The sequence below is a fragment of the Porites lutea genome, chromosome 10, assembly GCF_958299795.1.
Source record: "Porites lutea chromosome 10, jaPorLute2.1, whole genome shotgun sequence".
Lineage (NCBI taxonomy): Eukaryota > Metazoa > Cnidaria > Anthozoa > Scleractinia > Poritidae > Porites > Porites lutea.
In genome coordinates, this window is record NC_133210.1 from 15,323,743 (window position 1) to 15,338,027 (window position 14,285).

General features: G+C 41.1%; 1 protein-coding gene across 1 annotated transcript; it reads right to left on the reverse strand.

Moving 5' to 3' along the window:
• Positions 1-563: 563 nt before the first annotated feature.
• LOC140949776 (dual serine/threonine and tyrosine protein kinase-like) lies at positions 564-13,986 on the reverse strand. The gene is made up of 4 exons (XM_073398913.1): positions 13,287-13,986; positions 4,537-6,080; positions 3,770-4,013; positions 564-3,016 (listed from the first exon to the last, which is right to left on the reverse strand). The coding sequence occupies exons 1-4, from the start codon at positions 13,935-13,937 to the stop codon at positions 2,612-2,614; spliced, it is 2,844 nt and encodes a 947-aa protein (XP_073255014.1). The 5' UTR covers positions 13,938-13,986; the 3' UTR covers positions 564-2,611.
• Positions 13,987-14,285: the final 299 nt, after the last annotated feature.

The following is a 14,285-nucleotide window of genomic DNA, read 5'->3' on the forward strand; positions in this document are numbered from 1 at the left end:
AAGTAGAACGCCAAGCGCGTGTCGATAGACATCGTTTCACCAGGAGATATTTCAAAGTTTATTACTTTACTTGTGGATTGTCTTGCCAATTTTCTTGAACCTGTGTCAGTGTTTGAACTTATTTGAGTGTATTGAGATGTTTGGCCGCGGTGGATCGTGATGTATGATAAAATGCATGTATTATCTAGCAACTTAGACCTACTCCTAGAGATAAAAGACCGATTATCTCAACGATATAGTATCGCTTGGGCTGCAGTTTAAGGCAACCTGCAGACTCATGAATATATATGAGTTAGAGGATAGAAGTGTACTTTTAACCTGAGCTACTCTGGATATTTCTCAAAGTAAACAGTTTTAATCATCAGAGTGGGCAAAATTGAAAATGGCTAAACTCCGTTTTAATTATCCACCCTATACCTTCTGGTATGCTATTTGTAAATTAAGTTCATCATTTTTTATAAGGAAAGGAAAAAATATATGTATATATATATATACTAGAATGAAACAGTAATTTTAAAGAGCAAGATAGTGACTAGGCCATGTGATACCGAGACAAAAAAATCCCAATGTTAGAATGTTTATTTCAGTACACTATAATAGTACATTACTATACAACATAACGAAGAAATACATTAAACTGGTCATGATAAAATTAGCTTTGGGTGTTAGACAAACGAACTACCAACGATCATCGAAACGGTGAACTAAAAAAACAAAGATAAATTCTTTGGGGAGCAAGGGTGGCGCAGTGGTAAGAGCACTCGTCTCCCACCAATGTGGCCCGGGTTCGAATCCTGGCCTCGACGCCATGCGTGGTTTAAGTTTGTCGTTGGTTATTTCCCGTGCTCCGAGAGGTTTCTCTCCGGGTACTCCGGTTTTCCCCCTCCTTAAAAACCAACACTTCCAAATTCCAATTCGATCTGGAACGCACGGACACAATTCAACGAGTTCTTATGAACTCTTAAGTGCTCCTTGGGTAAACACATTGCAATTTAATACAGTAATACACTTTAATGATTTAGCTGAAGCAATTGAGGCTGCCATTACCCCTGAGTGGATTGTCATTCACACTTTTTTTCTACAGTTGATTGGTCTGGAGATCGCAACGTTACCTTGACATGCTCGCCAATGACAAACCACGAACCACTGTTAGTAACGGCCGGTTGGTAAGATAGGATAATGGTCCCATTATCTTCTCTTTTGGCTGGAGGATGTTTGCCTCACTCGGGCACAAAATATTGTCAATTGCGGATCTGCTTCTTATAGAACAAATATAATAATTACGTTTTTAATACTGTAAAAAAAGGCTGTGGTTGATAAAGACACATTTCTAGATTTGTTTATCAACTCGCTAGAAAAAAATGAAAGAAATGATCTCTCTTTCTAGTTTACAAAATTAGTCTATTTTTTAACTAGTTGTAAACGTAAATGATACCAGTTTTCAAATATTAAGAAAACAAACAAACAATAGACGGGGTAAAATAAAAAACCCTCAATCTCGCGCGCTTCTATTGATTAAGCAAAATTACAACCGTTACGTCTCTGAAAAGCATAAAGTATGTAAGTGTTGCACATTAATTAAATGTTTCAAATATATACAAACAATTATAGCTATAATTCTGGTTTAAAGCTTCCAAACGCGCCCACAAAAGAACTAAATTGCAGTTATTAGCTCTTCATTGAATAAATTCTTTCTTCCCACACTAAAATTTTAAAAAATTGCGCAAGCCTAGACTAAACGAAGCCGTCTGTTTTGAAACCGACCCATTGGGAAATTTTGTTTATAACATTTGCGTATACACTCTTAGCTAACTATGGTTGCTTTCAGCACATCTACAAAGGCAAAGTAATAAAATGCTTCTAAAGCGCGATCCTTCAAAATGTAAAAACTATTATGACATTAACCTACGAGCGTTTAGTATCACAGAAACAAGAAACAATTTTGCCACATATTTCCAGGGTACGTAAGGGGACCCTGACAGACCCTTCGAGCGCTTAGCCTTCGTTAAAGCAAACCAAACATTTGTGAATTTTTATGCAGTGTATTCAACTCGGTGGAATTATTACCGAAGCTTCTAATGAAAAGTTAACAATAAATGAAAGGCTTGTTTTCTGTTCCACCATGAGAACTGTAGCTGCGCCGTTAGATTTATGTATCACAGTCAACCCGCAATCCGCTAATTTGCTGTGATGAAGGGCTAGCGCTCGATTCGTCAGTTTCTGCCCCTTTCTTTTATGATGACTTAGTTGATGATAATAAATTTGTGTCTATCACTCTGCAACTGACGTTAGCCTATTATTCTAAATCTTTTCTCACGAATTTTTACGTGTCAAGGGCGCACCATGCTGACACCACAATAAAAAGTGGTGTTTGACGGTATCAAAGCAAAAAAGTGAAGTACAAGTAGATTATGTTCCGAACTCTTACAAAGGGATCACACGTGATCTACACGTGAGTGTAGAACTGGCCAGCGATTCTCAAATGGTCAGAAGTCCCTGGCTTACACTTCCAGCATGCGACGTCAGACCATCTGAGAATCTTACCGGAGAACACTTCAGGCGTCATTTCCTTGTTTCAAGCATGGACTGTCTGAATGCTCTAAAGCAATTTCTAAGATTCTGCCCAACATCTCCTCTTTATTCCTTCCATAATTTCGACAACACTGTCCATATGAATAGTTTCTCTTTGATCCCAACAACTCCACATCAAATCCCAGCATGCATCGGTAATCCCTGGGAACCTCTCTGGAAAGATTTCCTTCTCCACTGTTTCCTTCATCTCCTCGATAGTTTCCAGGTGCCGGTACACGCGTGGCCGTGTCTTTCCCGATCCCTCACAAAGCACCCATAACAGCATTCCAAAAGCATAGACGTCGTACGACGGGTAACTCAGCTGGCCTGTACCATGGTGCTGGTACATTTCTGGTGAGATATGGAATGGCGCGCCAAGTGAAGTCATCTCGTACGGGAATTCGGGTTTGGTGAGGTTGATCTTGGCTGTTCCATCAGACATCAACTAAAAAGATAAAAGAACCTTAAGTTATACGTTAATTACCACTAACATCAGTCGATTGGAGGGGCGGGGTAGGGGAGGGACAGGGTGTCCAAACCTCTCACTCCTTTTTCCTTGGCTTCCTCCCTTCAGCCCCTTTTTGATTATGAAATATTTAGCATAACGTTGAGTAATTTCCCCCTATTCCTTCCGCTTCCCACCCAATGAGAACTCCCACCTCCTGCCCTTTTCCCTTCCCCATCTCTGTCCGCTCCGACTCGTTTGGGTCCCAAGGGTGGCGCTATACGTGGTTAGAGCAGCTCCCGTCCTACCGTTTTGGACCAGATTGCAACTTCTTTTTAGTTCTGAGAGATTTTTCTCCCAGTACGCCGATGCCCCTCTCCCTTTAGAAACCAATATTTCGAATTCCAAATCGATCCAGAAACGCACAAACACGTCTGAACGACTTCTCAAAGGCTCCTGTCTGGTCCTATATCTACTAAAACCTTATTATGAATGCGTCTCCTAATGCAAGCTCAAAGAAAAGCTTATTCATTTCTCTGCTAAAATCGAGCTAAAATGACTTAAGTCGAGATATTCCGTTATTCTGGCTTTTGAGTCTACCGACGAATTTCTATGGTGTTATTAATTTAACTCAAACCCATTGTGGCAAAACTTTTGCATGGAACTTATTATTTTGCTATCGAGGATTTTACAAAACAAAACGTTTTCCTTGAACTTTGACCATTATTAGGGATCAAGAGCTTCTAATCTTACCAAGACGTTTTCAGGCTTTAAGTCCTCGTAAATGTAATTGATCTCATGGATGGCGTTTAGACCTTTAGCTACATCCACCGCAATGTTCATCCTAATGGGGAGTGGTAATCCGTTCTGGAGAGCGGACAGCAGACCTCTTTCTGCCTTCTCCATAACCACGTGCAGCACATCAGGCTGAGGGAAGACCCAGCCAAAGAGGCGTAACAGGTTTGGATGAGATCCGTGGCGTTTCTGAATCATGTCCCTACAGGAACAAGGAACGAAATGGAAGATTTCCAAAGAACAAAAATATCTGCCCCCAGTCGTTCAAAAGGTGGATAGCGCTATACAATAGATTGGTACTGGATAGGGCTATCCAGCTTTTCACCGGGGCCTGGTGAATATGTACATGTAGAACCAACTCTAAGCTCAGACCTCGGCATTAAACGAGCTTATGTTATTTAACAATTTTTTATGTATCTACTGTGCTATTGATAAGACTTTGGTGTCTCATTAGGACAGCCCCTTTCAGGTGCTCAACATAATGTATTTTAATTAGAGCATCACGTGGCAATTTGTAAAAGTAAATGGCAATGAGAGGATTACACTCTAATCATTCTAGGAGAGTAATTTACGGGTCGTGACAATTGATTGTCAACAATCGCAAACGTCCACTGAATTAACAGTAATTACCCCTTCACAATAACATCAAATTACCAAACTCTTTGTAAATCTTTCCAGCTCTAGGACAATGCAGAGTAACAACGCACTTTAAAGGCATAACTTACATCATATTGACTAAATCCACAGCAGTCTGTTTCCAGACAACCTCGTCCAAGCTTCGTTTTTCTAGCACCTTTACTGCGCATTGTCCACTTGGTGAAACCTTGCACCAGCGCTCACTTATGCAATCATAAATGACTCCCTTCCGTGTCTTGGCAATAATTGAGCCCAGTTCTACAGGCCCTCTATGATGCATGTTCTGCAGAGCCATTCCTTCAACAGCCAGAGTGCGTATCTCAGGTGTATAACGGACACGAAACCGTTCAAGCCGAGATGCCACCGGGCAGTGCGCAAAATTTCTCTGCAAGGAGGAAAGCGAGGACACGGCTGTGCTAAACAGCTCGTGCATTTTCGTGAGACGATTGCAACAGGCCTCGTGGACTGCTTTTGCCACTCGCTCCTCGTCAATTGTCTGAAGAAAAGATGACACGATGACCTTACGAGTCTCCTTTTTGTTAACGTCTTCGTTGGTGTAACTTGACGTATCTATTGCACTGAGGGGTTCAGAAATTTCTCGTCTCAGAGCAATGCTAACGGCCTCTTTAATGGAATCAAGCAGTCCGTTTAAAACATTTTGAATGAGTTCATCAGCTTCTGCTTTGACTGCCAGGAACTGAATGTCATAGCTCTCTTCTAGAATGCGGGAGACCATGGGATGGGCCAGTTCTTCATTGAATGCAATTATATCCTCGGTCAGGTCACTAACCATTTCATTCATTGTCGCTTCGACAAAACGCCCAAGTGAATTACACATCTTTTCCAGAATGCCTCCTCTCATATCACTCAGGAATCGCTGAAAACCGATGTCGTTTGTACTGAGTAGTGTAGTGAGTTCAGCCGAGAGATCAGGAAGGTCTGTTTTAACCATCGTTTGGGCGTCATTTCTAAGATGTCGGACGTTGACTGGTTTGTAGACTTCCGCGTCTTTTACACATTCTGCTTTTAGAAGTCCTATACTATCCACGAGTCTTTCTTTGGCAGCATCTGAGGCGAAAGTAAGCCGTGAAAGTGATTTGAAAATTTTCGTTTCTATGTCATTGCCTTTCTTAACAACTTGCGGCAAAAGAGACGCTTTCTCTGTGATGACAGTTCTCTGCACCTGGACTATGTTTACAAAGCTTTCTTGAAGAACAAGAAGTTTTTGAACAACCTGCCTGGTCTGTGTCTTCATGACGTTCCCAAGAAGATGCTGCAAACACGACGCAAATCGGTTAAACCTTTCGGTTACCTCTGACTTTTGAGAACTCAATCTTTCATTTCTCACTGCCTTTGCGGAAATCGCGTGATATAAAGAGCATGTTTTCGATGAATTTTCCGTGAGAAAGTTACCTTCTTTCAACTGACTGAAAACTACCTCTCCTTTGTCAAGTCTGCTTTCTTCGTCATCGCTGTCGTCGCTGTCATCGGAATCTTCGTCATCGCTGTCGTCGCTGTCATCGGAATCTTCGTCAGACTCTTGCGCTTCTTTAGTGATGTCTACCTTGTTGCATACAAATATGATGAGACACTGAGGAAATTTGTTTTTCAAGAAGCTGAGGGTTTTTTTATCCTTAAATAAAAAAAATGAAAAACAAAATGTTATTACTTAAAGCGCTTTCATGCGGCTTTTTCTGCGGCCTCTCTGATCCACCTTAAAACGTTCCTTCCTTCCACCACTCACTCAAACAAAATATACATAAAGCTATAATTTTTAATTAATTTTTTGAGTTACGGTTTGTGGACAGATTATCAGCGACGAATTCGAAAGCATAGACGGAAGTGTCTCCATTTTGTTAGCAACCCATCGCAGTTCTTCCTTCAAATTGTGACCACTGTTTTTGCGTTTCCTACTGGAAAAAGGACCGCCATTACTTGGTGGTCATCCGAGCCACACAAAGACCAAGCCGTTTGCCGGGCAAAAGGGAATTTCTTTAGAACACCGTGGCCGACCAGGATTCGAGTCGGGATCCTATCTTTTTCTTGGTTTTCTGTGGTATGTATTGGGTAAAACTAAACCGAAAAGTCGCCCTATATAAGGTTATCGGGATTCCGGATATCCCGCTATTAATCGGAATCCAGAATCCACCTTGCACTGACAAAGATTCCAAAATTTAGTATCTGGAATCCAGAATTAACGGCCTGGATTCCAGAATCCAAGACTGCCTTGGATTACCTTACATAAGCAACGAAAAGAAACAAGACAAATTAACAACCAAACAAAAAACAACGGACTTGATGACCTCGACACCGTGTTTTATGGACAGTTGAGCTAACTCGTTTAGTTTATTTAAAAGTTCGTATTCGATACCTCGTCCCATGTAAGGGAATCCAAGCGGTTTTGGATTCTGAATTCCACGCAGTGGATTCCGGATTCTAGCTACTGTATTCCAGTCTTTGTCAGTAGAACTTGGATTCTGGATTCCAATGGTAAGTGGAACTCCGGATTCCACGAGCTGTTCCACAAGCAAAATTTACCCGCTTTCTTTTACATGGGGCGAGATACCGCCAGAAGAGCGCCTGTGCCATAAATGACGCAGGGTACGTATAGGTGCGAGCCACGGGACGGTTTAAATTGTTTCCCTTGCTTTGGTCTTTCATAAATTCGGTTAAAAGTGTCTTAGGCTAGGGACCGATAAGACGGAAAAGTTGATTCACCGTAGAAAACGCTTGACCTCGAAGACAAATTTTGGGTTTTGGATAGAATAACATGCGCTGTGAGGACCAGGCAGCCAGATCGTAGAGTTTCCCATTCTCGATCCCAGTGCTCTGGCCTCCAAATTACAAGTGTCATACTCGGGAATGTCCGGGAGTAAGCTGCGGGAAGCCTGTGTACGCATCACTGACGCAAAGCCAAACATCTGGTGGTACAGACCTCACACCGCATGCTCTTCTTTGCTTCGAGTACTTTTTCTCCGTTTTCTCCATTACGGAGCGTCATGTGGCTTCGCACTTTTAAGAGAACTGACGAATCGAAGTTTTTGGACAATTTGTATTTGCTCAGCCGAGGTTTTTGCGTAGACTGCTCTATGATAGGGTAAGTGTAACCCAAATTGCTTTTGAAATTAAACGCATAGTTTATATTGCAATAATATATAGATTTAGCCAGGGCTAAAAGCGAAACTCTCGATAATATCTATAGTTTGTTCAAAACAAATATAAACTCGTGTAATGCTAAGCGGCGAAGGCAACGCCGGAATACTGTGAAAAACAACAATATGTCTAATTAGCAAAAAAGCAACTTTCCACGTGCAGCACACTTTTTTGGTACATTTCCAGGCCGTCGTTTTGCACGACCACAACGTGAAACTTCCAGATGAAACTGCTTAGGGCCTGTTTACATGCAGTGGGGGACCCCGGTCTAGAAACTTACCCCACTAGACCGGGGTCCCCCACTCCATGTAAACAGGGTCTTAGTTACACGTTTTATGGAGGAAATGTCGTACTTTTTTTTTTCACTTTTTTTTCACTGCCGCTCATTTTCACTTTGCATTGGTGGCTGCTTATCACCGCCGCTACATAATTATCATGTTGTTCTTCCAACAAAAAAATGTCTCCTTTGTTATTCATCTCTCCCTCTAGACCTCTGTCACCCTTTTTCTCGTTTAGCTGCGCTGGCCTGCCACCTACTTTCTCTTTTTCTCTGTCTTTCTCTTGCTCTATTTCCAAATTTGTGGACATGACAATTAATCTAAGCTTAATACTTCAGACAACACGGATACAGAAACAATTTCCGCTTTCCGTTTTCGCCTTTAGTGTGACCCTATAGTTGTCTCTGCTTTACAAGACTCGGGTGGCTATGCGATTTCCCGCCAAAATAACCTCAAGTTGCATTTGGGTTCCCATACCTGATCCGGAATTATTGCCCCCGCAGGCATTTCGCCCAGAGGCGAAATCCCGAGGAGGTACCCTAGTAACTCGCGCGTATATTAAGGACAGTACTTACAGTTCAAATATACAGTCATTATACTAGAAAAAATCTCGATTTGCTCGAACTGGGGCCGCGAGGAATCGGTAGGTAATGATGACGTTTCTATTGTTTGCGCCCGCAAGTACGAAATGGTTAGGATGACGTAAAGACAGAAAATCCCGAAGGGACCGCTCAGGTAGATTTTGTGACATTTATCATGCAGTCATACTTCGATACTCTTTTGCGTTACGCAGTGACATTCTGTGGAGCAGTTGTTTTGAAAGTTATGGACCAAAAGACACTCGTTAAGCGCAGGGGAGGTTATAAGGTGCGTTTAACTGTGTATATATAAACACTTGGAGAGTTTGTCAGACACGAGTTCACAAATCTTTGATTTACATTGGAAACCTTGCCAGACTCTTTCTCTCTCTTTGACCGGAATAAGACTCAGCCCCAAACAAGCAAGACGAGTGAACAAGGGCTAGCTTATCACTAGCAGATTGATGGACATTTACAGAAATTCGCCGACAATCAAATTCTGTTGTGACTTATTCCCTGCTCACAGATGTCCTTCCGTTATAAAGTTTCAAATAAGACTAGAATGCGCTAGCGTGAATCGATCAAACGTCCTTTTAATTTCTAAGGCTTACTTTCCGGCAAATAAAATGAACTGAATGTAAAAAGGGAAAGAGAAATAGCGAAAAATTCAACTTCTAATTAAATCTTTTCTTATGGTTTAGAATAAACTATTCTCGAAACTGAGAATGTTTTGATCAAAGCTGTGTAAATCGAGCTGAAACTGTGCATGGAACCTTGCGTTTCCTGTATTTATCTCACCTATTGTATGGAATATGTGTCAAAATCTTCATTATGAATCGGTATATTTCAAAGAGCTACACAACCAGCAAGAATGCTATTGACTGACAATATACAGAACGGGGGCAGCTGTAGTGTCAACTATTACTAGTTTTACATTGGTATGCCTGTGGTGTGGAAGGACAGGTAGATTTACTTAGCTATGGGGCTCCGCGCGATGGGAGCGTGAGCGTGGAACTCCGCTAAAATGGCCATAGCTAAGAAAATTTAATCCGGAAAATATTGGTCGTGACATCAGCGTACGCCTGCCCGTACCGTACCCTCTTTGAGGGGGGCTGGGGGTGGGGAGGGAAGAGAATCAGGTGTTTTTTTGGTTTTTGGTTGAGAAATGCGCCACTTTCCAAAAAGTAATCGGAAATCATCGTTTTCAAAAATAAGCTTCTCTTAGTACTTCGTCTTGCTGGATGCGTAAGAGGGTTAAAAAGTCTTAAGCGATTCTGGCCTTACTTGATGGCTTTCACGAGCTGCATCTCGACCGGTAAGCTTGAGTAATTATATTGCATTTGATGTTTATTTTTTTCTGGTTTCGTGAAGTCGAGCATTGTTTATACGGCCGTCACTTTACGCACATTTGTAAGATTTGAGACGGGGATCTGACATAGTACAGAACTTAAAAAGTCTAGACATTTTCTGACCGCGAGTCAGTGAAAGAAAACGTTCTGAAGTTTAGTCATCCTTTTGGTTGTAAAAGAAAGCTTTGAGCGATATTCCTGCCTCGAGTTCATCTTGAAAAATAGCAAACACTGCGAAGCCGGATTAAAACTGAAACTTAATGAGCTTAAGGCTTTATTTCATGACCGGATTTTCAAAGACACTTCACTCTCAATTCATGTCTTCGTGAATAAAAATGTCCTTTGAAGTGTATCATTGAATTATATTTCTGTGTCTTGATTGTTTGTCAAGATCTCTTTCTTATCGCTTTGCCAGTTGTTGTTCAGTTTCAGTTGTAGCATAAACATCGCATGCAGGAGTACTCAACTGCTGCGCGTATCAAATGAACATTTATATGGTGTTTTAGAAGTAAAATGCAAAGGAAAATACAAGTTTGGCGCTTGGCAAAATTCAGAAGTGGAAGGGTGGACGGGTGATTTTGGAAATTTAATTAAAATAAGATTTTTTTTGAAAGTTTTCGCTCAAAGCCCAGCATTACCCTGCATACTACACAACAGCAGAATGACCTGACTGAACAGTCCCGTCCGTAATGGTGAAGTCTCTATATGTTGTTGTCATTTTATAATTTGTTGTGGAAGGGAAGCGCGTGCTTCGATCGTCCTTAAATAATATTGAATGAGTGCAATTTGTCTTGTAAGATTATTCTGTACAAAACTGCAGAATTATGAGTGAAATAGGGCAAACTGAAATATCATAAATTCTGTTCGAATTCGATGTCTGAGTGATAAACCAAACAACGCCTGATAGTTCTGTTTAGAATTACCTCAGAGGTGATGTAAAAAAGCTGGTTTACGCGCCACCAGATTTGCAAAGTAAACTTGTAGCGAGCCACACAAAAAAATTCGGCCTGGTTTTTCATTTTGGCCTTTTCTTTATAAGTTATAAGGTGTAAATTGGCTGCCACCGAGGACTATCGTGTCTTAACGGCTTATATAGCATAAAAGTATATTTCGGCCCTTTCCCATAAATACCCTTAAAAAATAAAGGTGGTGTAGGTGGGCAAATAGGTCATTTTGCTTGGGAAGAATTTGAATTTGTTTTCTTCGCCTAATCCACTGTGATCAAAGGTGATTGCTTCTTATTGGGTGTACTTATAAGACTATTAACTCGATGAAAGATTTTAGAGGTTGGTTTATTCTTGCCCAGTTTGCAAGTTATTTTTTCTCTAAAATCACCCAGCCCCACCGTTAAAAGTCATATGGACCTCCCCAGTTAACTGATTTGTGGATTACAAGCCTATATATTGTTTGATTTAAATTATAAATTTATTAACTGAAGCTACGCTTTTAGCCCTGGCTAAATATACGTATTATGTTTTTTCACGCATAACGCTTTTGAATGTGCAATAGTGCAAGACAAAAACAACAAATTTATACAGGTTAGGCCCGTTTCAAACGTCGTGCTACTGCCGTGCCGAACTAAATTGATCGAATTAAATTCGACTTTAGCACGTTAGTAGCGTGACGTTTGAAACGGGCAGCACTAAAACATGGAATCCGGAATCCGGAAACGGAAACGGAATCACGGAAACGGAAACGGAAACAGAATACGGAATCAAATATCGATGATAGAAAATTAAAGAATTTCACAATACACAATTTAGTACAATCCAAAGAGAATTTGTCTTAGTTTTCTTGGCAGTTCCCTTAAATATATTCTTGTTATTGTGTCTTGATAAGGTTTGCCGTAGTGTGGGTTACTGCGCTGCAAGGCCGATGAAAGTAATTTTACGAGTAATTTTTATTCACGAGTTCATGGGTTGAATAATACAGTTAAATATTACTTTTGTAGCTAATTGTCAAGAATAGTCGAAGTTAGCCTCAGACCACACCACGTGATTGTCCCCAAACTGAATACTCCACACATGACCGACCGGTGACGTGACCACAGTTCCGGTGTTTTAGCAATAAGTTCAACTTTTTCGCCAAGCTGAATACTGATGGAATACTGGTGTACCGGTAATTGAGTTTACGTGGACGTCCGTATTTTTGTTGAAGAGGCTTATTAAACATGGCGCATTATTTTGATGTAATCGGTTGCGGAATCAAGCAAATGCATGCACAATTCTCTCTTCTCTGTGGACTCCACAATGCCATGGTTCTCTTGAGTAAGTTTTCTTGATAAATAAAACTGAACACTGTTGAAGACAACCCAGAAAAGACACTGAGAAAAACTTGACGGCGACGCCTTTCAGTTATGTAAACGACGCCTCAGACGATTCAAACGAAATCTGTCTCCATATAACTTACCCTTTTGTTAAGGCACTAGTTTTTGTCAGTCACGTTTTTCTCCTCGCTTTACTGTCCCATGAAAATTTGCATTCATTGCCGACAGTGGTATCAAGCGTCTTTTCACCGGAATCGACTCCTCTAGTGACACAGCAGTCTCCTCTCCTGTACTCAGCTAATTTATTCATTTGTGCCTTTTTTTTATCTGTTTATTTATTTCATTGTCATTGCTAATATTATTTTTTTCAAATCGATCGCTTGGAACCTTCTTTCACAGATTCCGTATTCCGTTTCCGTTTCCGGATTCCGGATTCCGTGTTTTAGTGCTGCCGTTTGAAACCAAGTCGTGCTACTGCCGTGTAGCACGGTAAGCTTCAGCGTGAAACTTTGCCGTGCTACACGGCAGTACCTCGACTTGGTTTCAAACGTCGCGCTACTGCCCTGCCAAACTCATTCATAAATTATAAATACATTAGAACTGATACATTTAAAAGTTTGCTAAACCCTTTCTTTATTTTTGTGTTTTGTTTTCGGCAACAGCCGTTCTATTCGACTGAATTAAATTCGACGTATGAAACCACGTCGTGCTAGTGTCGTGCTGCAGTCGAACTACAGTCGAGCCAGCTTAGCACGGCAGGAGCACGACGTTTGAAACAGGCCTTACGCTTTTCGCATTGTACACGCATCAGCTCTCGCCCGACAGATGTTGATAAATTTCCTCTTTTTTTCCCTTACAAGTCTGTTTCTTAGCTGGTTGTTGTCAAGTGAACTAAACAAACAACGGGTTTCAAGCAAAAAGGAAGTACATTCTGAAGATGATCTGGTGGTACTTCCGGGATAGATATCACTTTCCAAACGCATCTATGATAATAAATTACCACAAATCCTATCCAAATTCAATACATCATGAGGCCATTTAAAACTGACGCATGCATGTTGGCCTTTCTTGCGGTGCAGTCAAAACTCTATTGCTCTATATAAACGTACGTAGCTTTTTACTGTAATGAGTACTTTGAAGAGTTTAGTGTACCGCTGAGTACAGGAATATTACTTTATATTGTGAGTAATGTTTGAAGATTCAGCTCAGACTTACCGAATTTCTCAGGTGTACGTTTCCGTCAATAACGTAGACAAACAAGGGCACACTGCCTTTCTCCAGGTATTCATTCAAAACTGTGTCCAACACGTCCGACTCACCCTTGCCAGGCGAGTCAATCAGCTCGATTCCACTTCGGAGGAGTTCGTGCTTCAGTCCCACCTCCACGGTCGCGTCCAATGCATTTTCATTCTCTCGGTCCTGATCAGTGACTACTATAAGTTCCTCAGGAATTCTTCCCCTTGTTGGCGCCTTTCTGCCGACTTCTACGCCATCCGATCCGAAAAGAATGGCATATGGCTCATCGGAGTATTTGATCCTAACGATTCTTGCCGTGCATGGATTTTCGTGCACGGGTAAAGAACTCTGTTGAAGGAGCTCATTAATGATGGAGCTCTTTCCACAGTTTCTTTCGCCAATGAAAAATACGGAAGGGCTTTTGCTTAGCTCTCTTTCTACTTCGTCCAGTTGAGAAAAGGGAATCAATGTGTTTGAGTCTTCTGCTTCAGTCGAACCGATGTCCATATTTTCCAAGATCTCTTGAAAACAAGTCGAGGTCCGCTTAAATAGCGATTTCGTACGAACATTGTAGCACTTAAATTCATTGATGGCGTCTTCAAGAGATTTCTGCAGGCGATGATCAGCCATCGCAGACTACCATTCAAGTTCAAAGAAGCTGTGCTTTCGTCCCCTGCGATCAACAGTTTTCTCGTGATTTCTGGGAAATTTCCCTTTCGATTAAATGCTGCACCAGGGGCTGGACTTCAATTAAAAGAAAGAATGGAGCAAGTATAATTACTTCAAGCAACCTTATCTGCCTTCTTATCACCCGAATTTCATTTTTGTCGGGAAGTACAATATAATTTAACTTATATTTAATGAGTAGCCAATTGTCTGAATGTATATTGCGTATTACTATTGTCATAAAGTGATTTACTTCTGGGCACGTCACGCAATCTAGTCGTGACAAGTTCAAGGAAAGTACAAGTTTGTTGC